Raw genomic sequence first — 26,674 nt, forward strand, 5'->3', positions numbered from 1 at the left:
TTCCTGTCAAACAATGAATATAAAGTTTAGTAAGAAAAGATAATGTACTGTATGTACTTGTATTATTTCCAAATTCTCCTCTCTGAGCTGCCACCTTATCGTGGTAGAGGAGTTTGCGTGTCCCAATGATCCTAAGAGCTATGTTGTCCGGGGGCTTTATGCTCCCTGGTAGGGTCTCCCAAGACAAACTGGTCCTAGGTGAGGGATCAGACAAAGAGCAGCTCGAAGACCTCTATGAAGAATATAAACGAAGGACCCAGATTTCCCTCGCCCGGACGCGGGTCACCGGGGCCCCCCTCTGGAGCCAGGTGGGGCACGATGGCGAGCGCCTGGTGGCCGGGCCTGTCCCCATGGGGCCCAGCCGGGCACAGCCCGAAGAGGCAACATGGGTCCCCCCTCCAATGGGCTCACCACCCATAGCAGGGGCCATAGAGTTCGGGTGCAATGTGAGCTGGGCGGCAGCCGAAGGCAATGCACTTGGCGGTCTGATCCTTGGCTACATAAGCTAGCTCTTGGGACGTAGAACGTCACCTCGCTGGGGGGAAAGGAGCCGGAGCTAGTGCGCAAGGTGGAGAAGTTCCGGCTAGATATAGTCTGACTCACTTCGACGCACAGCAAGGGCTCTGGAACCAGTTCTCTCGAGAGGGGCTGGACTCTGGCGTTGCCGGCAGTGAGAGTCGACTGGCTGGGGTGGAAATTCTTGTTTCCCCCCGGCTCAGAGCCTGCACGTTGGAGTTCAACCCAGTGGACGAGAGGGTAGCTTCCCTCAGCATTCGGGTGGGGGGAACACGTCCTGACTGTTGTTTGCGCTTACACGCCAAACGGCAGCTCAGAGTACCCACCCTTTTTGGATTCACTCGAGGGAGTACTGGAGAGTGATTCCGGGTGATTCCCTCGTTCTACTGGGGGACTTCAACGCTCATGTTGGCAACGACAGTGAAACCTGGAGAGGCGTGATTGGGCAAAATGGCCGCCCGGATCTGAACCCGAGTGGTGTTTTGCTATTGGACTTTTGTGCTCGTCTTAGATTGTCCATAACAAACACCATGTTCAAACATAAGGGTGTCCATATGTGCACTTGGCACCAGGACACTCTAGGCCGCAGTTCCATGATCGACTTTGTAGTTGTGTTATCGGATTTGCGGTCTCATGTTTTGGACACTCGGGTGAAGAAGTGAAGTGAAGTGAAGTGAATTATATCTATATAGCGCTTTTCTCTAGTGACTCAAAGCGCTTTACATAGTGAAACCCAATATCTAAGTTACATTTAAACCAGTGTGGGTGGCACTGGGAGCAGGTGGGTAAAGTGTCTTGCCCAAGGACACAACGACAGTAACTAGGATGGCGGATGCGGGGATCGAACCTGCAACCCTCAAGTTGCTAGCACGGCCGCTCTACCAACCGAGCTATACAGCCCCAGAGAGGGGCGGAGCTTTCTACCGATCACCACCTGGTGGTGAGTTGGCTGCGATGGTGGGGGAGGATGCCGGACAGACCTGGCAGGCCCAAACGCATTGTGAGGGTTTGCTGGGAATGCCTAGCAGAGTCTCCTGTCAGAGAGAGTTTCAATTCCCGCCTCTGGAAGAACTTTGAACATGTCACGAGGGAGGCGCTGGACATTGAGTCCGAGTGGACGATGTTCCGTACCTCTATTGTCGAGGCGGCTGATTGGAGCTGTGGCCGCAAGTTGGTTGGTGCCTGTCATGGCGGTAATCCTAGAACCCGCTGGTCGACACCAGCTGTGAGGGATGACGTCAAGCTGAAGAAAGAGTCCTATCGGGCTCTTTTGACTCATAGGACTCTGGAGGCAGCAGACAGGTACCGACAGGCCAAGCGGTGTGCGGCTTCAGCGGTCGCGGAGGCAAAAACTAGGATGTGGGAGGGGTTCGGGGAAGCCATGGAAAACAACTTCCAGACTGATTCGAAGCAATTCTGAACCACCATCTGCCGCCTCAGGAAGGGGAAGCAGTGCAAAGTCAACACCGTCTATGGTGGGGATGGTGTTCTGCTGACCTCGACTGCGGATGTTGTGGATCGGTGGAAGGAATACTTCGAAGACCTCCTCAATCCTACCAACACGTCTCCCTATGAGGAAGCAGTGCCTGGGGAGTCTGTGGTGGGCTCTCCTATTTCTGGGGCTGAGGTTGCCGAGGTAGTTAAAAAGCTCCTCGGTGGCAAGGCCCCGGTGGTGGATGAGAACCGCCCGGAATTCCTTAAGGCTCTGGATGCTGTGGGGCTGTCTTGGTTGACACGACTCTGCAACATCGCGTGGACATTGGGGGCAGTACCTCTGGATTGGCAGACCGGGGTGGTGGTTCCTCTCTTTAAGAAGGGGAACCAGAGGGTGTGTTCCAACTATCGTGGGATCACACTCCTTAGCCTTCCCGGTAAGGTCTATTCAGGTGTACTGGAGAGGAGGCTACGCCGGATAGTCGAACCTCGGATTCAGGAGGAACAGTGTTTTTTTCGTCCTGGTCGTGGAACTGTGGACCAGCTCTACACTCTCGACAGGGTCCTTGAGGGTGCATGGGAGTTTGCCCAACCAGTCTACATGTACTTTGTGGACTTGGAGAAGGCATTCGACCGTGTTCCCCGGGAAGTCCTGTGGGGAGTGCTCAGAGAGTATGGGGAATCGGACTGTCTGATTGTGGCGGTCCGCTCCCTGTATGATCAGTGTCAGAGCTTGGTCCGCATTGCCGGCAGTAAGTCGGACCCGTTTCCAGTGAGGGTTGAACTCCGCCAAGGCTGCCCGATGTCACCGATTCTGTTCATAACTTTCATGGACAGAATTTCTAGGCGCAGTCAGGGCATTGAGGGTATCTGGTTTGGTGGCTGCAGGATTAGGTCTCTGCTTTTTGCAGATGACTTGGTCCTGATGGCTTCATCTGGCCAAGATCTTCAACTCTCACTGGATCGGTTCGCAGCCGAGTGTGAAGCAACTGGGATGAGAATCAGCACCTCCAAGTCCGAGTCCATGGTTCTCGCCCGGAAAAGGGTGGAGTGCCATCTTCAGGTTGGGGAGGAAACTCTGCCCCAAGTGGAGGAGTTCAAGTACCTCGGAGTCTTGTTCACGAGTGAGGGAAGAGTGGATCGTGAGATCGACAGGCGGATCGGTGCGGCGTCTTCAGTAATGAGGACGCTGTATCGATCCGTTGTGGTGAAGAAGGAGCTGAGCCGGAAGGCAAAGCTCTCAATTTACCGGTCGATCTACGTTCACATCCTCACCTATGGTCATGAGCTTTGGGTTATGACTGAAAGGACAAGATCACGGGTACAAGCGGCCGAAATGAGCTTCCTCCGCCGGGTGGCGGGGCTCTCCCTTAGAGATAGGGTGAGAAGCTCTGTCATCCGGGAGGCACTCAGAGTAAAGCCGCTGCTCCTCCACATCGCGAGGAGCCAGATGAAGTGGTTCGGGCATCTGGTCAGGATTCCACCCGAACCCCTCCCTAGGGAGGGGTTTCGGGCACGTCCGACCGGTAGGAGGCCACGGGGAAGACCCAGGATACGTTGGGAAGACTATGTCTCCCGGCTGGCCTGGGAACGCCTCGGGATCCCCCGGGAGGAGCTGGACGAAGTGGCTGGGGAGAGGGAAGTCTGGGCTTCCCTGCTTAGGCTGCTGCCCCCGCGACCGACCTCGGATAAGCGGAAGAAGATGGATGGATGGATAGATTTCCAAATTATTATATTATTTCCAGGCTTTCGCGGACAATACAGAATGATGATGTGGCAGGCCAGATCTGAGCCCCCGGGCCTTGAGTTTGACACCTGTGATCAGGATGCAAGAAAATGCATATTACAAGATATGTTCCTACTAGAGATGCGCGGATAGGCAATTATTTCATCCGCAACCGCATCAGAAAGTCGTCAACCATCCGCAATCCACCCGATCTAACATTTGATCAGAACCGCATCCGCCCGCACCCGCCCGTTGTTATATATCTAATATAGACGATGCAAGGCATTAGTGAGGTTATAAAGCTTTTGCCTGTTAAAGAAAGGAGACTGATCCAATGCAGCACAGACATTCGCGTGCCACGCTGTCACGACCCAGACGCACACCAGTGCGCAATCATATGGGAGCCGCGCTGAGCGCACCTCCAAGCGCATCTCGCTGCCGGCGACGGCCGGGTATGGGCCCGACGCTCCAGCGCCATCCATTTTCAGGGCTAGTTGATTCGGCAGGTGGGTTGTTACACACTCCTTAGCGGGTTCCAACTTCCATGGCCACCGTCCTGCTGTCTATATCAACCAGGGTGAGCCCCACCCCTTTCGTGAGCGCACTGCGCGCGGAGTGACCCCTGTTACGCGCCCCCGGCAACAGGGGTGGCGGGCAGGTAAGCTGCGCGGGCGGAGTGACCCCTGTTACGAGCCCCCGGCCACGGGGGTGGCGGGCAGGTAAGCTGCTTACCTGCTGCGCGTGACGCCGGCCGCGGCGAAAGCGGACGAGGCGGGGTGTCGGTGCGGTGGGCGCGGTTTGTGACCCTGGACGTGCGTCGGGCCCTTCTCGCGGAACGCCTCAGCTACGGCTACCGGTGGGGCCCTCTCGGGGGAAGGGGCCTCGGTCCCGGACCCCGGCGAGGCGTCCCTTCTCCGCTCCGTAAAAGTGTCCATCTCTTCTTTTTTTTTTCTTCTGTTGTGGCATATGCAGCAGGTGCCTGCTCGTTTTTCGTAAGTGGGTAACAACATTTAACTATGTATATATATTTCCGAATTGGTTTAACTGCCAATCTGAATCTATTTAAAATCTAATTTTTTTTTATTTCAACCGCCCGACCCGACCCGACCCGCGGATAAAATCTAATTTTTTTTAATTTCATCTGCCCGATCCGCGGATAATCCGCGGACTCCGCGGTTGTGCCCGCAAACCGCGCATCTCTAGTTCCTACGTATAGGAGCTATTATATACTGTACAGTAGTACCGCAACTTTCAAACTCAAATGGTTCTGTGACAGAGCTCTTAACTCATAACACTTGTATCTCAAATCAACGTCTCCCAGTGAAATTATTTAATTGATGCAGCACAATTTTAACATGCCGTTTAAAAATATAAAGAACAACAACTACAGTAGTTTTATAAAGTTATGAAATAATAATGTCGAGCCTCTACCTAGGAAAGTAAACTTTTACGGCATCTCCTTACAGCTGCTTCTCACACCGTCCGCAGCATTTCCATATTTTCATGGATAAATGTTTAGGTTGTTATTCTAACCTTCTTGGCTGGCGTAATCGACGCACAACGCTTCAGTATGGTGCAAGCTAGCAGTGATACGCTCAAACTGCTTCGCCGAGATGGAGACACATTTTTAATTATTTATTTTTTAATTCAATTAATATTTGAAAAAACAAAGCTATATCCATCTCTAGCAATAAGCTAATGCTAATGCTGTGGCATTTGCTACGCCAATTTATTACGGGGATGATTTTAACTACTGATATTTTTTGGTACCGGTCCTGAAATGGGTCGGTCCAGGAAGACCGTTAAGATTCTGGACTAATGACACTGTTATCGATATGTGTTTTTATTTACAAAACCCAAATCCAGTGAAGTTGGCACGTTGTGTAAATTGTAAATAAAAACAGAATACAATGATTTGCAAATCGTTTTCAACTTATATTCAATTTGCAAACCCTGTTTCCATATGAGTTGGGAAATTGTGTTAGATGTAAATATAAACGGAATACAATAATTTGCAAATCCTTTCAACCCATATTCAATTGAATGCACTACAATGACAAGATATTTGATGTTCAAACTCATAAACTTTATTTGTTTTTTGCAAATAATAATTAACTTAGAATTTCATGGCTGCAACACGTGCCAAAGTAGTTGGGAAATGGCATGTTCACCACTGTGATACATGGCCTTTCCTTTTAACAACACTCAGTAAACGTTTGGGAACTGAGCAGACACATTTTTTAAGCTTCTCAGGTGGAATTCTTTCCCATTCTTGCTTGATGTACAGCTTAAGTTGTTCAACAGTCCGGGGGTCTCCGTTGTGGTATTTTAAGCTTCATAATGCGCCACACATTTTCAATGGGAGACAGGTCTGGACTACAGGCAGGCCAGTCTAGTACCCGCACTCTTTTACTATGAAGCCACGTTGATGTAACACGTGGCTTGGCATTGTCTTGCTGAAATAAGCAGGGGCGTCCATGGTGACGTTGCTTGGATGGCAACATATGTTGCTCCAAAACCTGTATGTACCTTTCAGCATTGATGGCGCCTTCACAGATGTGTAAGTTACTCATGTCTTGGGCACTAATACACCCCCATACCATCACAGATGCTGGCTTTTCAACTTTGCGCCTATAACAATCCGGATGGTTCTTTTCCTCTTTGGTCCGTAGGACACGACGTCCACAGTTTCCAAAAACAATTTGAAATGTGGACTCTCAGACCACAGAACACTTTTCCACTTTGAATCAGTCCATCTTAGATGAGCTCAGGCCCAACGGCAATTCTGGATGTTGTTGATAAACGGTTTTCGCCTCGCATAGGAGAGTTTTAACTTGCACTTACAGAAGTAGCGACCAACTGTAGTTACTGACAGTGGGTTTCTGAAGTGTTCCTGGGCCCATGTGGTGATATCCTTTACACACTGATGTCGCTTGTTGATGCAGTACAGCCTGAGGGATCGAAGGTCACGGGCTTAGCTGCTTACGTGCAGTTATTTCTCCAGATTCTCTGAACCCTTTGATGATATTACGGACCGTAGATGGTGAAATCCCTAAATTCCTTGCAATAGCTGGTTGAGAAAGGTTTTTCTTAAACTGTTCAACAATTTGCTCACTTATTTGTTGACAAAGTGGTGACCCTCGCCCCATCCTTGTTTGGGAATGACTGAGCATTTCATGGAAGCTACTTTTATACCCAATTATGGCACCCACCTGTTCCCAATTTGCCTGTTCACCTGTGGGATGTTCCAAATAAGTGTTTGATGAGCATTCCTCAACTTTATCAGTATTTATTGCCACCTTTCCCAACTTCTTTGTCACGTGTTGCTGGCATCAAATTCTAAAGTTAATGATTATTTGCAAAAAAAAAAAAAAAGTTTATCAGTTTGAACATCAAATATGTTGTCTTTGTAGCATATTCATCTGAATATGGGTTGAAAAAGATTTGCAAATCATTGTATTCCGTTTATATTTACATCTAACACAATTTCCTAACTCATATGGAAACGGGGTTTGTACTTTTCTACTTTTAACTTACATTTTTCTTGCCACTAAAGCATAACAATTAGCCATTTTCTACCACTTGTCCCTTTCGAGCGACATCAAATCTTTGTGACTTGTGTATTTTATTTCCTTGAAGTCCAGATGAGGTCATATTCAATATTTGTCCATTTCCTTGATGTCTTTTGACAACAAGTACTTCGGCTTCCTTCGGGTCTTCATTTAATCTAATGAAGATTTGGCAGTTGGCGCTCCAAGAGCCTTAAATGTTCTCCTGTTGAGTCATGAAAGTCTGAATGTGTACAATTAAGTGGTTAATCAAAGAGAAAATTGATACAAACCGGGAGAAGCTTGAAGCATGATAGTTCCCACCAAAGATCTTACAGCCTTATATGGGCATATGTCTCCCAGAGATGACGTCATCCAATGCTGAGCTCCCCTATCAATGGAAGGCCAGGCAGAGGGTGTGTTCTTCTCTGGAGGCTTAAAACCACTCTCAAAGCAGATGCGTGGAACTTGACAGACAGCCATGTTTGTGTAGTGTTGCAACTTAAGTTTTTTTGTAAAACTGCAGAATTGAAGGAGGAATGAGACCCGGCTGGAAGGCTGTCCTGGCTTGAAACATAATGCATTTAGCAGCTGTTTTGGGTTATTAGCATATTGGAAACAGCTGCCAGGCACAAATACCAAACATAGTTGTCAGTTGAAAAGCGTGTTAGTGTTGGACTAACTGACAACTTCCTGTGTTGGCACTATGGGGAAGTCAGGTAAGTGAGAAATGCAGCCGCGTCAAACTGTGTGAACGTTGTAAGTCAAATTGCTAGTTTGTGGCTGTTTGAATGCGCCTATTGTGTTGGAGAAAAGAGCAGTGAGTGATGGCACCATGCACACTCCCGCCACACACACTGCCTCTGTCTGGGCTCCAAATGACCATGCACACTCTCGTATGGATTCTGCAATAACTTTTATTGAACCCCGTGTTCTATAGTCGTGTCTTCTTTGCGCCGGCTTCGTGTCTAACATCGCCTGCTGTCTGTCCTCTTGTGTCTCGCAGCCTCAAAGCAATTTGCCGAGGATGCGCTGCGTCGCCATAACGAGCACAGGAAGAAGCACCAGGCTCCACCACTCAAGCTGAGCAGCAAACTGAACAGAGAGGCCGCCCGGTGCGTACACACACACACACACGTTCTTGTATTTGTTGCCTTCTTGAGACTTCCGAAAAATACCTCTTTAGGACATACTTGCCAACCTTGAGACCTCCGAATTCGGGAGGTGGGGGGGTTGAGGGCGGCGGGGTTTGGTGGTAGCGGGGGTGTATATTGTAGTGTCCCGGAAGAGTCAGTGCTGCAAGGGATTCTGGGTATTTGTTCTGTTGTGTTTACGTTGTGTTACGGTGCGGATGTTCTCCCATAATGTGTTTGCCATTCTTGTTTGGTATGGGTTCACAGTGTGGTGCATATTTGTAACAGTGTTAAAGTTGTTTATACAGCCAACCTCAGTGTAACCTGTATGGCTGTTGATAAAGTATGCCTTGCAGTCACTCGTGTGCAGTGTTGGGACTAACGCGTTACAAAGTAACTAGTAATCTAACGCGTTATTTTTTTTTATTCAGTAATTTAGTTACCGTTACTACATGATGCGTTACTGCGTTATTTTACGTTGCTTTTGATGTAGTATCGGCTAGAAACAGAAGCGCTGCGGTGTCGTTGTTCTGAATCTTCCTCTGTCACAAGCCGGAGAGAAGAAAAGAGGCGCGGTCTATGTGTGTGTGTGTGTGTGTGTGTGGGGGGGGGGGTGGGGGGGAGGGGAGGTTTGATCCGCGGTTTGATATATGAAACAAAAAAAAAAAGTTGTTGGCACGTTCAGTCCACACACAGCGTGGTCATGGCGAGCGCAATAACGGAGGAGCTTGAACGCCCAGCGCCATTGAATCGGTGTGTTTTATAAGTGCAGATTCGGTTGTGCAAAACGAGGGTTTTAAACACATGCTGAACGTGCTTGAACCACGTTACGACATCCCGTCGCGCACCCACTTGAGCAATAAGATTGTGCCAGATCTTTATGAGCAGGAGAAGAAAAAAGTTGTGGATGAACTATCCCGAGCATCATCTGTTGCGCTCATGACAGACGGCTGGACGTCCAGGGGAACTATAAGCCCTCACTTCATCACAGCAGACTGGGAGATGAGAAGACACGCCCCCTCTACGAGAGTCACCTTGCGCAGGTACTGACACAAGCAGTGGAGGAATGGAAGATAAAGATATCCCAGTCACACGTGATAATGCCAAAAATCAAATAATTACAGAGAATGAGGCAGGACTGGGACCACAGATAGGTGCTTTGCACATGTAGTGAATTTGGCATCACAGAAGGGAATCTCAGTCAATAGGATGGAGCGCCTCTTTGGGAGGATCAGGAAGGTTTCTTACTTCCACCCAAGCACAACAGCTGCTCATGTGCTTAAGACAAAGCAAGAAATGCTAAAGCTGCCTGCTCATACATGATGTCCCAACGAGGTGGAACTCCACTTATATGTTGGAGCAGCAGGCAGCTATATACTCTGCATTGACCCACAACACCCTGAAGACAAATGTCACCCTGTCTGATGATGATGTGAGAGTGGCAGATGAGGTCCTCTAGGTGCTTAAACCCCTCAAAAGTGTTACATCTCTACTGAGCACTGAAACTTCACCATCTGTGTCAATGATCCTGCCACTGAAAACAAGGATTGTACAATCCATGGCTCCAAGTGTGGAAGACAGCAGCATCACTCCAGATGTCAGGCTTTACTTCACTACCTATGTTTCAAGGAAGATGATGTTTCTTCTTATGTTGCACTTAAACTTGTTTTTTATTAATGGTCATTGGTACAAGTTTAAAGAAAGGAGGAATGCCTTTTTATGTTGCACTGTTTTTCATTAATTATGTTAAAAGGAAAATAAAAATGCATGTCAAGTTGATCAACAGATTGTATTATTCTCCAGTGCAATAACAGTACTGAAATGAAGGCAAAAAGGGCATTAATGGGAGCTTTAAAAAAAAAAGAAGAAAAAAAGAAGTAACTAAATAGTTACTTTTCACAGTAACGCATTACTTTTTGGTGTAAGTAACTGAGTTAGTAACTGAGTTACTTTTGAAATAAAGTAACTAGTAACTGTAACTAGTTACTGGTTTTCAGTAACTAACCCAACACTGCTCGTGTGTGTGTGTGTAAAAAACGCATATATTATGTGACTGGGTCGGCACGCTGTTTGAATGGAGGAAAAGCAAACGTGATGACAGGTTGTAGAGGACGCTAAAGACAGTGTCTTTAAGGCACACGCCCAATATTGTTGTCTGGGTGGAAATCGGGAGAAATTTAGGAGACTGGTTGCCCCGGGAGATTTTCGGGAGGGGCGCTGAAATTCAGGAGTCTCTGGGAAAATCAGGAGGGTTGGCAAGTATGCTTTAGGACCACCCTTTTCTTACAACATTAATAATATATACATACCATGCAAATATATAAAAAAGCTTGTTATGAAAAATGAGTTGGAATTTCCCAAGTAAAAGGTCACAATTTCACAAGAAAAACTTAGAATTTCGGCAGTATTATAATGAAAGTCGTAATTTCACTCAACGCAAGTCAAAATCTTACAAGAAAAACTGAACATTTGTGCAATGTTATAATAAAAGTTGGAATTTTACTCAATAGGAGTCGCAATTTCACAGGAAACGCTTAAAATGTTGGCAACTTTATGAAGACTGTTATTTTACTCGACAAAAGTCACAATTTTATAAGACAACTTTTTGCCTATATTATAATAAAAATATAAAAAAGCTTGTTGTGAAAAATGAGTTGGAATTCCCCAAGAAAAAGGTCACAATTTCACAAGAAAAACTTAGAATTTCGGCAGTATTATAATAAAAGTCGTAATTTCACTCAACGCAAGTCAAAATCTTACAAGAAAAACTGAACATTTGTGCAATGTTATGATGATAAAAGTTGGAATTTTACTCTAACAGTTGCAATTTCACAAGAAAAGCTTAAAATGTTGGCAACTTTATGAAGTCATTTTACCCGACAAAAGTCACAATCTTATAAGAAAACTTTTTGCCTATATTATAATGAAAATATAAAAAAGCTTGTTGTGAAAAATGAGTTGGAATTTCCCAAGAAAAAGGTCACAATATCACAAGAAAAACTTAGAATTTTGGCAGTATTATAATAAAAGCTGTAGAGGTACGTGCAATGCTGAAGGCTCGGAACAAGGCTTTTAAGTCTGGCGACATGGTGGTATTAAAAACAGCCAGAGCTAACCTGAACCGTGCCATTAAGGTTGCAAAGCGTGCTCACAGTCAGAAAGTGCAGGACTTCTTTGAGAACCCCACAAACACTAGACAAATGTGGCAGGGCATACAGGTCATCATGGACTATAAAGCTGCCCCCTGTCCCTGTGACAACAGTATCAGCTTCCCAGATGACCTTAACAACTACTTTGCAAGGTTTGAGGCACTTAACACCACTCCGGCGAGAAAATCCATCCCTCGCCCTGATGAGCAGCCACTCAACCTGGACATAGCGGATGTCCGGAAAACCCTGAGGAGAGTGAACCCCTGGAAAGCACCGGGACCTGATGACATTCCGGGCAAGGTGCTTAAGGGATGTGCAGACCAGCTGGCTGGGGTTCTCACAGACATCTTCAACATCTCGCTGACCCAGGCTGTCAAGAAAAAGGTCACAATTTCACAAAAAAACTTTGAATTTTGGCAGTATTATAATCCATCCATCAATCCATCTTCTACCGCTAGTCCCTTTTTGGGGTTGCGGGGGGTGCTGGAGCCTGTCTCAGCTGCATTCATGCGGAAGGCGGGGTACACCCTGGACAAGTCGCTACCTCATCACAGGGCCAACACAGATAGACAGACAACATTCACACTCACATTCACACACTAGGGCCAATTTTAGTGTTGCCAATCAACCTATCCCCAGGTGCATGTTTTTAGAGGTGGCAGGAAGCCGGAGTACCCGGAGAGAACCCACGCAGTCACGGGGAGAACATGCAAAATCCACACAGAAAGATCCCGATCCCGGGATTGAACTCAGGACTATTCAGGACCTTCGTATTGTGAGACACATGCACTAACCCCTGTTTCACCGTGCAGTATTATAATAAAAGTCGTCATTTCACTCAACGCAAGTCAAAATCTTACAAGAAAAACTAAACATTTGTGCAATATTATGATAAAAGTTGGAATTTTACTCAAGAGTTGCAATTTCACAGGAAAAGCTTAAAATGTTGGCAACTTTATGAAAAGAGTGTTATTTTACTTGGCAAAAGTCACCATTTTATAAGAAAACTTGAACATTTTCAAGATTCAAGATGCTTTATTATTGTCCATTCTTTAACATGTACAAGACACATAAGAACTGAAATTACATTTTCGGCACAGTCCCACTAAGAGCAGACACATGTTACAAGGGGACAAGACGAGACCGCCAACGGATCAGCCACTTACAGCGCTCCTTAAAAAAGGTGGGAAAAAGGTGACATTGGGAAAGGGGGAAGAGTAAAAAAGTATCAGTCTAAGGCTGGAACCTCGGGAGGGGTCCAGACTGATTCCAAGGAAAAAACCTCACATAGCATAGCACACATAAACATGATACATGTAATCATAACAACTCGCAACAGAGGGGGGGGGGGGGGGGTTTGGGGCCCTGGAGGCCGGCTGCCGCTATTAAGCGCTACTCAGCCGTCCACAACCCCGAAGAGGAATTAAGCAGTGAAGGCGTTGATTGGGGGAGGGGCGGGTGCGTGCATGTATGCCCAATTAACTTCGGTGAGATGTTGAAATGTTTTTGTGGACTGGGGCCGATCTCAAAGTTCGACACCAAGTGTCAAATCCTGACTTTGGAGCAATGTTCACAGACTCTAGTATTAGGCTCTCTATTAGATGCTATGGTTTTCTGTATTGGGACCATGATTTCGGTCCTAACTTGTTCAATCCTCATATGGAAGGTACTTTTCCTTGTTGATGTCTCAAGAAGGGTAGAAATACAAAACCACACACATTCCTGTATTTGTTACCTTCTTGAGACCTGCAAAAAATGCCTACCTCTTTAGGGCCACCCTTTCTTTCTAGATATATAAAGATGTGTATTTACAACATTAATAATAGATGCATCCTATGCAAATATAAAAAAGCTTGTTGTGTAAAAAGAGTTGGAATTTCACAAGAAAAACTTAGAATTTTGGCAGTATCATAATTAAAGTCGTAATTTTACTCAACGCAAGTCAAAATTGTACAAGAAAAACTGAATATTTGTGCAATACTATGATAAATGTTGGAATTTTACTCAATAACAGTCGCAATTTTACAAGAAAAGCTTAACATTTTGGCGATTTTATGAAGAGTCGTAATTTTACTCGACAAGTCACAGTTTTATAAGAAAACTTAAAAATATTGGCAATATAATAATAATCGGAAATTTACTTGGCAAAATTATGACAAGTCCTCATTTTACTCAAAATATTTCACAATTTTACCAGAACAACAAAAAAATTGGCAATATTGTGATAAAATATAACATTTTACATCAAAGTCATAATTTTACATAAGTCATAATTTTACGAAAAAATATTGCAATATTACAGAAACAAAAATAATATGAGAAATTGTTCCCAATTTTATAAGAAAAGAGTCGACACATTGTGAGAAAAAGACTGCTTTTAGTTAATTTTGTTTTTGTTTTGTTTAATTGGTTTTTAATCTTCATTATTTACTTCCTTATTACAGTATGTCTCAATATACATATATATTTGTTTTTAAATAAATTTTGACCATGTGGGCGCATTTAAATTTCCTACACACACTTGTTATTACATAAATTGGCCGGAGGGGGAGCATTTCAAATTTTTACACAAACTTGTTATTTCATATGTTGACCAGAGGGGAAGCACTTTTAAAACCAACACACAGTTTTCAGCACAGTCCCACTCAAGAGCAGACAAACATTACAGGGAGACAGAACAGGACCGACTTCGGCGCCACTTAAAAAGGTGGAAGAAAGGTAAACATTGGTAGGGCTGGACTCCCATAACCTGACTCTCGCCAGATCCTTGTAGTTCGCTAAGCTCCACACAAGGATCTGGGATCGAGGGCAATGCAAACTCCTTCAAGAGAGCAATGGTGATTAACCAATCAGGATCGCCGGGCGGGATTTCATAGATGTGACGTAGCGCCGAAGCGACTGTTTGATTTGCGGCACGCAGCGAGGGGGCGTGTGCTGACATTGATTCTGCTATTGCAACTCTTTTTTTGTCGAATCTATCTAATATTAATTCTTTAAAAGATGAACAGAGAATGGTTTGAAGGCATTTATTTTACTTTTCGCTCTGTCGTTATCCAATATGTTGGCTGTTCCGTTTTGGATTTCCCTGCGTCGCTCTCATCAGCGTCACGGGTTGATTTCAATGTGAGTGGTTGAAGTAGCACATCATTCAAGATAACGGACAAGTGGTTTATCCAATCACATACAATTATTTTTTTTTACAAGGCCCCGCCTTCTGAAATACATCTCCTATTGAGAAGTCCCAGATCCTTGTGTGGAGCTCAGCAAACTACAAGGATCTGGGAAGAGTCAGGTTAGGACTCCCGGGCAGGGGGTCCAGACTGAGACCAGGAAAAAAAACCCTCAATACCCATAGCACACACAAACAAGTTACAAAAAATACACAAGACTTGCAGCAGAGTCATTTTGAAAATCATCAGGGCAAGAAAAAAACTCAACGCAATGTGATACAATGAGAAACCTTGGAGGGGACCGCAGATGTGGGGACCCCCCCGCCCTCCTGGGCGACCGGTGCAATGGACATCGAGTGTATCTCGTTAATAGTGTGAGAGTCCAGTCCATAGTGGGGCCAGCAGGGGATCATCTTGAGTGGAGACAAGTCAGCAGCGCAGAGACGTCCCCAACTGATGCACAGATGAGTGGTCCACCCCGGGTCCCAACTTTGAACAGCTAGCGTATCATCTGTAGTCACCTAATTACCTCTCCACGCAGGAGAGGGGGGCAGAGCAGAAAAGAGACGGCAGATCAACTGGTCTAAAGGGGGGTGTATTTAAAGGCTAGTGTATACAAATGAGTTTTAAGATGGGACTTAAATGCTTGCCAATGACTTATTCAATGCAAGTCAAAATTTTACAAAAAAATGTGTGCAATATTATGATAAAAAATAGAATTTTACTCAGTAACGGTTGCAATTTTACAAGAAAACTTTACAATTTTGGCAATACTATAAGTCGGAATTTTACTTGGTTAAATTATGACAAAAGTCATTTTACTCAAAAAATGTCTGTTTTACCAGAACAACAAACAAATTGGCAATATTGTGATAAAAGTCAGAATTTTATATGACATGTCACCATTTTGCATTAAAAAGTAATAATTTTACATAAAGTCATAATTTTACGAGAAAATATTGCAATATTACACAAACAGAATGAGAAATGGCTCCCCATTTTATAAGAAAAAAGTCGACACATTGTGAGAGACTGCTTGTAGATCTTTTTTTTTGTTTGTTTAATTGGTTTTTAATCTTCATTATTTACTTCAAGTTATTACAGTATATTTCTATATACATATTTTATTTTTTTAATTAATTTTTGTCAAAGGGGGCGCATTTCAATTTCTTACACACACTTGTTGTTTCATATGTTGACCAGAGGGGGAGCACTTTTAAAACCGACACACAGTCAAATTGGAAAAATCCCTCCTTTTTGGGACCACCCTAATTTAGATAGATTTCACCACCAGGGGTGCAAATGAGACATTCTCCATTAGATGCAAGGGTTTTCCGTATTGGGACCATGATTACGGTCCTAACTTAAACAGCAGTCCTCATATGGAAGGTACTTGTCCTTGTTTGTCTCAAGAAGGGTAGAAATACAGGAACACACACACACACACAAATATATATTCTTGTAGTGTGCGTGAAAATGTCAAAACAAGATCTGGACCACTGCGGTGAATGTAATAGCCACAAAATACTATAGATCTTTTTTAGTTCTCCTCTTAATGTTGTTGCATCCAACTCCTCTGATGTTGTTTCGAGGCCAACGTGACAATATTTTAGATAAGGAAGTCCTTTCATTTCCTCTTGCAAGTTTCATTTTGACACTTGGGCCTACATTTATAAAGTTCAGTTTAGTTCAGTTTCAGTTTATTTCGAACATGCATACGATACAATGTAATGCATCACATATTTCCTGTTGTTTCATTACAGCACGTCCGAAAAGAAGGAAGAAGCAGAGCTTATTTAATCCTACCCCTTTTCATATCATAACAATTTTATCCAATTTCCTTGTTTTCTGTAACAGAACAGTGAACAAATAAATAATATACCATAGTAAAGCAAACAAATATTAAATACATAAATAGTCTTTGTCTCAAGAAAACAGAAGGGTTCAAGATGTTCATCATAATTCTTGTTCTGTGTACTTTGTGAATACTTGTAGTTTGAACAGTCTCATAAAATGAATCATATTGGTGCTTTGTTTGATTTATTTGGTTAATCCATTCCATTATTTAATTCCACATACTGATATGCTAAAGTGTTGTACAAGCATACAAATGTTTTAAATTAGATTTTCCTCTTAGGTTATGTTTCTCCTCTTTTGTTGAGAAGAATTGTTGTACACTCTTAGGTAGCAGGTTATAGTTTGCTTTGTACATCATTTTAGCTGTTTGCAAATCGATAAATTTCAATAATTGTGATTTAATAAATAAAGGGGTTGTATGTTCTCTATTATGTATTATTGTAATTGATCTTTTTTGTAGTAGTTAGTGAATGAAGCGCACATAAAGTACTTCTGGATTTATATCCTATTTATCAGACACAAATAAGATATACCAGTACTAGATTATCTCACTTGACACCTAATTAAGGTAATTTTATCAGTGGCGGTTATAGATGGGATGTATTTAGTCCCTTTCGATGTTTTGCTTTTATAAATTATAACATTGTCTGGGTAATTTTGGAAAAAAAAATACATTTCAAAGTGAAAACATATTTGTGTAAACTGGTGTCAATGCATTAAACATATATAATGCAAGCGAACTGCACTCCATTCTGCCATTTAAAGCGCTCTAAAAAAACATCCAAACACCTCAATCAAGGTTTTAATATACATGCTATTTAATGTACGTATGTCATTTTAAGCATTCCGTAGCAGAATGATTCTCAAACTATGGTATGTGTACCTCTAGTGCAGTCCTTCTTAAATTAGTGGGACTGGCTTCCAGTGGCCTTCTCTGCTGGCCTAACATAACCAGAAATCATGATCATAATTAAAGATAAAACATTTTTTTTATTTAATTTCCCTAAATATCTAAAAGTATTCATATTCTTTTCATGTCATATTATGCTCTTTAGTGTGCTGTTGTTTTTAGTTTTAGTTTGTATCCAACTAGAATTCAACTGGCTTATGTTGCCATGTAGTACCAAATCTGTCAGAGACCTTCAGAATCATCAATACGGGCGTCCGTGCACTGTCAGTGAGCGGGGACATACAGTTGATAGACAGTTGCGATAGCCAATCAGTTCACGAGTTGTCAGTAAGGCCTTCTAGCTGGCCTGAGGTTGAACATTACATTTACGCGTCCTGTAATTGGCTACTCATCGGGACTTTATGAGAACACATATAGTTGATGGACGGTTGCGATAGCCAATCAGTACACAAGTTGTTGACAGTAGCCTATTCAAGTAGCCTGATGTTAACGAGACTGTGATTGGATACACACTTGTCATTCCAAAGTGAGTATCATTCACAAGTTTCAATTAAGCAGGAAGTGTTGCGCCGTAGCCAGACCGGGATAGCAGAGAAGGAGAACAAAACGTTGATGAGGTGGCAGATATGTATTTGCAAGGCCATTTTCAAGAAGGATACTTAAAGAGAAACTACAGCTTGTGAGACGATGTCGGCCAACCCCGGAAGCTAGCTCAGCTGCTCTGGCAATTTCACTCGAATAAGCCGACGACGAGGTGTACCATTGGCTTTTACTGCGTCGAATAGGTCCTACTAATTGTGAGTTCAAATATTTTATTTTTTCACTTTTAATGTTTTTTGCGATTTTAATTTTGACAGTACCACTTAAGATATGTTTTAATTGCTGATGCGTTTTAATTGGTTTTTAAATGCACCAGTAAATAACCTGTTTTGTACACTGTTGATGAGATTCAATAAACTATAAATGATGGTATTTTGAAAGGTAATCTTTGAAGTCAGTAATCACTGAAGGCCTAGGTGGGAAAACGCACAGCTCGCCACTGCTGGCTTCCCTGGCGGGGCACGGTGCGAAGCGTGGGACCTGGGGAAACATGCTTTTTTTGCCGCACCAGAATATGACGATGTGTATGTAGCACTTAACTTCACTGTAACCACGGTGAGAGACGAGGAAAGACTGGTGTGTTGTTTCCTTTAATGATAAAAAGTTTAAAATGTTATGCAGAGGTATAGTTATAGCACTTTTTAATAGGTGACATACTATTTATTGTCAGGGCACAATATTTTCTTCTACCTGAAAATATTTGAGAAGCACTGCTCAAGTGATACTTGGGCTCCATCAACTGGTACGTCGAAAAAAAAATCACTTAATAAACTAGTCAAACAGTGTTATTGTTCAAACTGTGTAAGGTTACAGGGGCCAAAAATAATATACTTATTAAATAAAACCCCTGCCTTGTTTTTAATTAAAGTCTAGGCCTACTACACTACTGTATTTTAATGTTGGTCATTATGGTGGTACTATTTTCTGAGGTGGTATTTGGTGAAACAAGTTTGAGAACCACAGCAGCAATGCATTAATTTCACGTTCGCTTTACCCTTCAACACAACTAATCATGGTGGACTTAATGAGAACCAACAAAGACTACTTTAGGACCTAATATTTCTGAGCCTGAATATAAGGAGGATGAGCTACAAGTTTTAGAAGCTGTGGGCTAAACAGATTAAGCTTTAGTGAAACACTATGCATCATACGGCAGTTTTTTTGTTTTTTTTTTAAGTGCTGAATGTCAGGCTTGGTCGAAAATAGGACTCAGATGCAGAGTAGGGAACAATCCGGCAGGCTTTTATTTTGACAGCTGCTTTTCACCTCCTGAGTCAGGGCAATACGACCGAGGCTACAATCTGGCTACTCTGCGAAAAAGGTTCCACAAAAAAGGAACAACCGAAAATCACTCTGAAAGGAGGAAACAAAAAATATCTATAGCGAACTATACTTAGCGGAGGATATAATCTATGAAATGTATCAATAACAAAAGACACTCCAAAAAGAGGAAGAAACAATGGCTGTACAATTTCTTCACTGTTTCTTATCTAGAAAAAGAGTTAACAAAAAATGTCACTCAAAAAATTGAGGAAAAAGGAGAACTGTAAGGAAAAACTGAAACTTACCACTTCGGCTGTAAAACTATATAACCAAAGATCACTCCGCTTAGGAGGAGAAAAGGAAACTCAAAATGCCAACAAGGGAATTCAGGATCAGGATAATCAAAAGCGAGACGAGACAAGGCTTGGACATGATGCTAGAGAGGCACGAAACAACGAGACATTCTGGCACAGGACAAAGGGAGGCGTGGGCTTATAAGACACATGAGGGTAATGGGGAACAGGTGGAAACAATCAGGGATCAGGGATGACGTCAGACTGATGACACAAAAGGCAAGTGACCTGAAACGAGAGGAGAGTTACTTTTAAAACTAAAACATACATTTCACAAGACAGAAAAAACCAAGACAAGACATCCCTCACCACGGTGTGACACTGAACAAGAAATAAAAATTATGAACATAGTAAGTACATTTTATTTATAAAGCGCTTTTCACGGATAAAATCACACAGCGCTGTACAAACCATAGGTGAAGTAAAACAACAATTTAATTAAAACGGGTGCAACATCATAAAAATAATACAAAGTGAATTCAAATTGATAGTTAAAAGGTACATTAACTTAAAGCTTTTCTACAAAGAAGTTTTCAAATGTTTCTTAAAAGTGTCAACACAGTCAAGATCGTGGAGGGACTGGTGCAAATTGTAAAACAATAGTAAAACAATCACTTACGGTACAATGTCTGCTCTCACTGGGATGCAGACTAATGGGGTGTTCACGTATACCTGTTTAGATGAATAATTGATCATAATCCTCTAGTTAAAAAAAAAAAATTCTGGAAACGAGCATCTCCGGGTACAAGTTGGTTGTCAAAGTTGACCAAATTCTCGGTTTATAGAAGGCTTTGAGCAGAATAGAGTAGTCCTATTAGAGGCATTACTAGCCACCTTGTACTCAATGTAATTTGCGACTTAAAATGCACACAAAAACTGAAAAACATGTGTTCTGGTCTTGCATAAGTATTGTGAATGGTGGGCAAAATTCTCCAAAAATGCAGTTCTCCTTTTACAGTGACTGAGCTAATTCAGCTGAGATCCAGCTAATTGATGCCTGCAGTGTGAAATGGAGATCACCGGAGTACAATATGTGTCATGTGATTGTGGTATAAAACACCTGTGTCTGCAGGGGGGGTCCAGTCCCTGCTTTAATTGCAACATGAAGTCAAAAGAACATTCCAAGCAATTCAAAGAAAAGTCGGTCCTAAAAGTTTAGCAAAGAAGATTGTTGCAATAATATTTCCAACTCACTGGGCCTCTCACAAAGTCCAGATTAATCTATAATTAAGAAACTGAAGGAGCAGGGCATGTTTCTAAATTTGCCTCGAGCTAGCTGTCCTCAAACTGATTGATTGGGAAAAAAAAAAAGACTAGTGAGGGAAACCACCAAAATGCTCTGAGACAGGGACATCCAATTGAATCATTTTGAAGGCCACATTTCCAGAAGCTAAGGACCGGGCACTGGAGGACTAAGGACTGTTCCATTCATATTTATTCTTATTTTGTGTATTCCTAAGAACCACCGTACTCTACAGTAGACATTTGATTTTAGTCTATTTTGTCAGCTACAGGAACGCGCTGCTGTTTAAGGAGTGTGTGCAAAAATCTATTCAAAGATCGTTTCTCTGACATCACTCTTGTGTTTTTAAGAATCTGCTGCAAACGTTTTATGAACAGAGCTCGCCAGCCACAAGTTAAATGGCACAAATGATGAAAAAGAGAGGACCTAAAATGGAACCTTGAGAAACAACACTAGTATACAAACCCGTTTCCATATGAGTTGGGAAATTGTGTTAGATGTAAATATAAACAGAATACAATGATTTGCAAATAATTTTCAACCCATATTCAATTGAATGCACTACAAAGACAAGATATTTGATGTTCAAACTCATAAACTTTATTTATTTTTTTTGCAAATAATCATTAACTTAGAATTTCATGGCTGCAAACACGTGCCAAAGTAGTTGGGAAAGGGCATGTTCACCACTGTGTTACATGGCCTTTCCTTTTAACAACACTCAATAAACGTTTGGGAACTGAGGAGACACATTTCTTAAGCTTCTCAGGTGGAATTTTTTCCCATTCTTGCTTGATGTACAGCTTAAGTTGTTCAACAGTCCGGGGGTCTCCGTTGTGATATTTTAGGCTTCATAATGCGGCACACATTTTCAATGGGAGACAGGTCTGGACTACAGGCAGGCCAGTCTAGTACCCGCACTCTTTTACTATGAAGCCATGTTGATGTAACACGTGGCTTGGCATTGTCTTGCTGAAGTAAGCAAGGGCGTCTCCATGGTAACGTTGCTTGGATGGCAACATATGTTGCTCCAAAACCTGTATGTACCTTTCAGCATTAATGGTGCCTTCACAGATGTGTAAGTTACCCATGCCTTGGCCTCTAATACACCCCCATACCATCACACATGCTGGCTTTTCAACTTTGCGCCTATAACAATCCGGATGGTTCTTTTCCTCTTTGGTCCGGAGGACACGACGTCCACAGTTTCCAAAAACAATTTGAAATGTGGACTCGTCAGACCACAGAACACTTTTCCACTTTGTATCAGTCCATCTTAGATGAGCTCAGGCCCAGCGAAGCCGACGGCGTTTCTGGGTGTTGTTGATAAACGGTTTTTGCCTTGCATAGGAGAGTTTTAACTTGCACTTACAGATGTAGCGACCAACTGTAGTTACTGACAGTGGGTTTCTGAAGTGTTCCTGAGCCCATGTGGTGATATCTTTTACACACTGATGTTGTTTGTTGATGCAGTACAGCCTGAGGGATCGAAGGTCACGGGCTTAACTGCTTACGTGCAGTGATTTCTCCAGATTCTCTGAACCCTTTGATGATATTACGGACCGTAGATGGTGAAATCCCTAAATTCCTTGCAATAGATGGTTGAGAAAGGTTTTTCTTAAACTGTTCAACAATTTGTTCACGCATTTGTTGACAAAGTGGTGACCCTCGCCCCATCCTTGTTTGTGAATGACTGAGCATTTCATGGAATCTACTTTTATACCCAATCATGGCACCCACCTGTTCCCAATTTGCCTGTTCACCTGTGGGATGTTCCAAATAAGTGTTTGATGAGCATTCCTCAACTTTATCAGTATTTATTGCCACCTGTCCCAACGTTTTTGTCACGTGTTGCTGGTATCAAATTCTAATGTTAATGTTTATTTGCAAAAAAAAAAATGTTTATCAGTTTGAACATCAAATATGTTGTCTTTGTAGCATATTCAACTGAATATGGGTTGAAAATGATTTGCAAATCATTGTATTCCGTTTACATTTACATCTAACACAATTTCCCAACTTATATGGAAACGGGGTTTGTAAATAAATAAGCTAAACAAATGACTACTGACTGCATTTGACGTAAACAAGCTACAGCAACACCAGTTATATAAATCACATTAGGAATAAAATGTACCAATCAGGAGAGAACTTAAAGGGGTGTCTTGAGGAACGCCTCAGTTATGTAAATTACAAGTTTGGATGCCAATGGTCTATCTACTAAATAATGACCTGAAGGGGGTGATGACTTATGCAGATATATTTGCCAGATATATTTAAATATATATTTTAAGATATATTTTTATTGACATAAACTTGTAAACAATGTTCTTTCACTTTGACATGAAACACACTTTTTTTAATGTTCTTATCAAAAAAGCCAAATTTCATTTATAAGGCAAACGTCTGAAATATCCAAGGGAGGTGAGTATTTTTGCCCAGGGCGTCACTGCTACTGCTGTTGTGACAGAACTTGCAAGAAAAGTATCATAGAACTAATGAAAATGTTTGTGGATACACCGTCTCCTCATATTAGATGATGTGTATTTCAACTTTTGAATGCTATACTAGGTTTTCACTATTATTGCTACAAGAAAGAAATTACAATCAAATTAAAAAAGTCTGTATTTCCTACCTCCATCCATCTTCTTCCGCTTATCCGAGGTCTTGTCGCGGGGGCAGCAGCCTAAGCAGGGAAGCCCAGACTTTCCTCTCCCCAGCCATTTCGTCCAGTTCCTCCCGGGGGTTCCCGAGGCGTTCCCAGGCCAGCCGGGAGAGATAGTCTTCCCAACGTGTCCTGGGTCTTCCCCATGGCCTCCTACCGGTCGGACGTGCCCGAACCACCTCATCTGGCTCCTCTCGATGTGGAGGAGCAGTGGCTTTACTTTGAGCTCTTCCCGGATGACAGAGCTTCTCACCCTATCTCTAAGGGAGAGCCCCGCCACCCGGCGGAGGAAACTCATTTCGGCCGCTTGTACCCATGATCTTGTCCTTTCGGTCATGACCCAAAGCTCATGACCATAGTTGAGGATGGGAACGTAGATCGACCGGTAAATCGAGAGCTTTGCCTTCCGGCTCAGCTCCTTCTTCACCACAACGGATCGATACAGCGTCCGCATTACTGAAGACGCCACACCGATCCGCCTGTCGATCTCACGATTCACTCTTCCCTCACTCGTGAACAAGACTCCGAGGTACTTGAAATCCTCCACTTGGGGCAAGATCTCCTCCCCAACCCGGAGATGGCACTCCACGCTTTTCCGGTCGAGAACCATGGACTCTGACTTGGAGGTGCTGATTCCCATCCCAGTCGTTTCACACTCTACTACGAACCGATCCAGTGAGAGCTGAAGATCTTGGCCAGATGAAGCCATCAGGACCACATCATCTGCAAATAGCAGAGACCTAATCCTTCAGCCACCAAACCAGATACCCTCAATGCCCTGACTGCGCCTAGAAATTCTGTCCATAAAGGTTATGAACAGAATCGGTGACAAAGGGCAGCCTTGGCGGAGTCCAACCCTCACTGGAAACGGGTCCGACTTACTGCCGGCAATGCGGACCAAGCTCTGACACTGATTATACAGGGAGCGAATCGCCACAATAAGACAGTCCGTTACCCCATACTCTCTGAGCACTCCCCACAGGACTTCCCGGGGTACACAGTCGAATGCCTTCTCCAAGTCCACAAAGCACATGTAAACTGGTTGGGCAAACTCCCTCAAGGACTCTGCCGAGAGTATAGAGCTGGTCCACAGTTCCACGACCAGGACGAAAACCACACTGTTCCTCCTGAATCCGAGGTTCGACTATCCGGCGTAGCCTCCTCTCCAGCACACCTGAATAGACCTTACCGGGAAGGCTGGGGAGTGTGATCCCACGATAGTTGGAACACACCCTCCGGTTCCCCTTCTTAAAGAGAGGAACCACCATCCCGGTCTGCCAATCCAAAGGTACCGCCCTCGATGTCCACGCGATGTTGCAGAGTCTTGTCAACCAACACACAACATCCAGAGCCTTAAGGAACTCCGGGCGGATCTCATCCACCCCTGGGGCCTTGCCACCGAGGAGCTTTTTAACTTAATTTCCTACCTTAAGCTTCATATTCCTTGTTTGTTTCGGTTTCAAAACAAAATGAATGATTTGAGAATTTGGGAGTAATTTCATGAGTTAATTTGGGGGATTTCTGTAGTTTACAGTGCAGCAACATTTCAAAGCAGTGAGACAAAAAGCTGATGGGAAGAAGCTAATGGTTTAGACTTTTTAGCTCCCTTAATGAATTTTTTTCTGTGTGCTTGTTTTGTTTTACGTGTTTTTTTGTTTCACTGAAGTCTTTGATTTCAAACAGTGATATTGTATTTCTTTATCTCTTCAAAGCTATGCTGAGAGTTTGGCCAGCACACGCATCTTAAAACACAGCGAGGATTCCAGTAAAGGAAGCTATGGAGAGAACCTGGCGTGGGCCTCCAATGACCAATTAGGTACGTACACAATGCATTGACAACTGTAAATTGACCAACGTAAACGGAATAGGGCTAACTCATGTGATTCATCACAAAAAATATCGCTTAATCACGAACACACTTAGATTAGTCATGTAATTTTTTTGACTGTACAATCTCTTTTACCTTAACCGCTTACCGTCAGTACAACAATGAATGAGTCTCCCACTGGTGTGCTAACTTTACTCTAAAACACAGCCTGAAAAAACTTTAAATAACACTTTTCCTAAGTTTTGTGCAAACAAATGACATGCATTTGAGTAAAATGTTGAAAAAGGTTGCTGGATGACATTCTGACTATACAATTGCATTTGTGTACAAGCAATCAAGCAAGTGCATATATAAGCAAGCAAAATAATCAGATTGTGATTAATCATGATTCATCTTAATTCCAAAATGTGAATAGTTTGATTTAACAATAATGATAATAATAATAATTTGACAGACTTAAAATAAACTGAATCTTTTCATAAATGTAATTATTTAGTGTTTGTTCAGCTAATGTTCTTTAGGGCTGTTTTACGAACAAGATCATTGCGCACTTGAGCCCCTAGTGGCCAAAGGGATGTATTACAGTAAAATACAGGTATATCCTAAAAAATTATTATATATTTCAGTAGTTTTCCCCAGTTACAAACAAACCGCTATGAATAATACATCCAAAGCTGTCCCTTTTTTAACTGAAGTACCATACACTTACTGATGAGGAGCACCTGTCTTGCCACTATCCGGCACTATTTGTATCGGTCCGTCCCGCTAACCTCTCTTCCCTGGACAACCATGTTTATTAAGAGCTTTAAAGTGGATTGTGAATGCACACTCTTTTATTGCGAAGCTGGGGTCTATTTATTCTATTCCATATTAGAGCTCAGACAGCGTGATTCACTGCTGAAATATGCGACACTCTGAGTCATAAAGCATCTCCTATGGTGCCGCACGGGGTGACCAGAAGTGCAGCATTGTAAATAAAAATGTACCCCGAAGGGATTTTGTGCTGATCAAAAAGTATTCAGTGACAATGCTGTCATTGTGATTATGGCGTACGACAGAAGACTGATGTGATGGCACTTTAAATTGAGGTTATTGTCTGCTCAGGGAAGGATGTGTCCGACCGCTGGTACGATGAAGTCAAACAGTACAACTTTAACTCTCCTGGATTCTCCTCTGGCACTGGTGAGGACCTCCTTTTTAACACTTTGCATATTGGAAGAAGACCAGGTATAGATGACCATCCATTCATTGTCATCATCATCATTTTGTAGACAGGTGG

At 43.0% G+C, this 26,674-nt stretch overlaps 1 protein-coding gene across 1 annotated transcript in view; it reads left to right on the plus strand.

Moving 5' to 3' along the window:
- The first annotated feature begins 7,635 nt into the window (after window positions 1–7,635).
- The window catches only part of glipr2l (GLI pathogenesis-related 2, like), a 30,489-nt gene continuing 11,450 nt past the window's right edge, over window positions 7,636–26,674 (plus strand). Inside the window, exons 1-4 of the mRNA XM_061954654.1 lie at window positions 7,636–7,943; window positions 8,231–8,339; window positions 25,280–25,383; window positions 26,500–26,577. Coding sequence (XP_061810638.1) covers window positions 7,931–7,943; window positions 8,231–8,339; window positions 25,280–25,383; window positions 26,500–26,577 — 304 coding nt within the window. The 5' untranslated portion in view covers window positions 7,636–7,930. The remainder of the gene's footprint in view (window positions 7,944–8,230; window positions 8,340–25,279; window positions 25,384–26,499; window positions 26,578–26,674) is intronic.

The sequence above is a fragment of the Nerophis lumbriciformis genome, linkage group LG04 (genome assembly GCF_033978685.3).
Source record: "Nerophis lumbriciformis linkage group LG04, RoL_Nlum_v2.1, whole genome shotgun sequence".
Taxonomy (NCBI): domain Eukaryota; kingdom Metazoa; phylum Chordata; class Actinopteri; order Syngnathiformes; family Syngnathidae; genus Nerophis; species Nerophis lumbriciformis.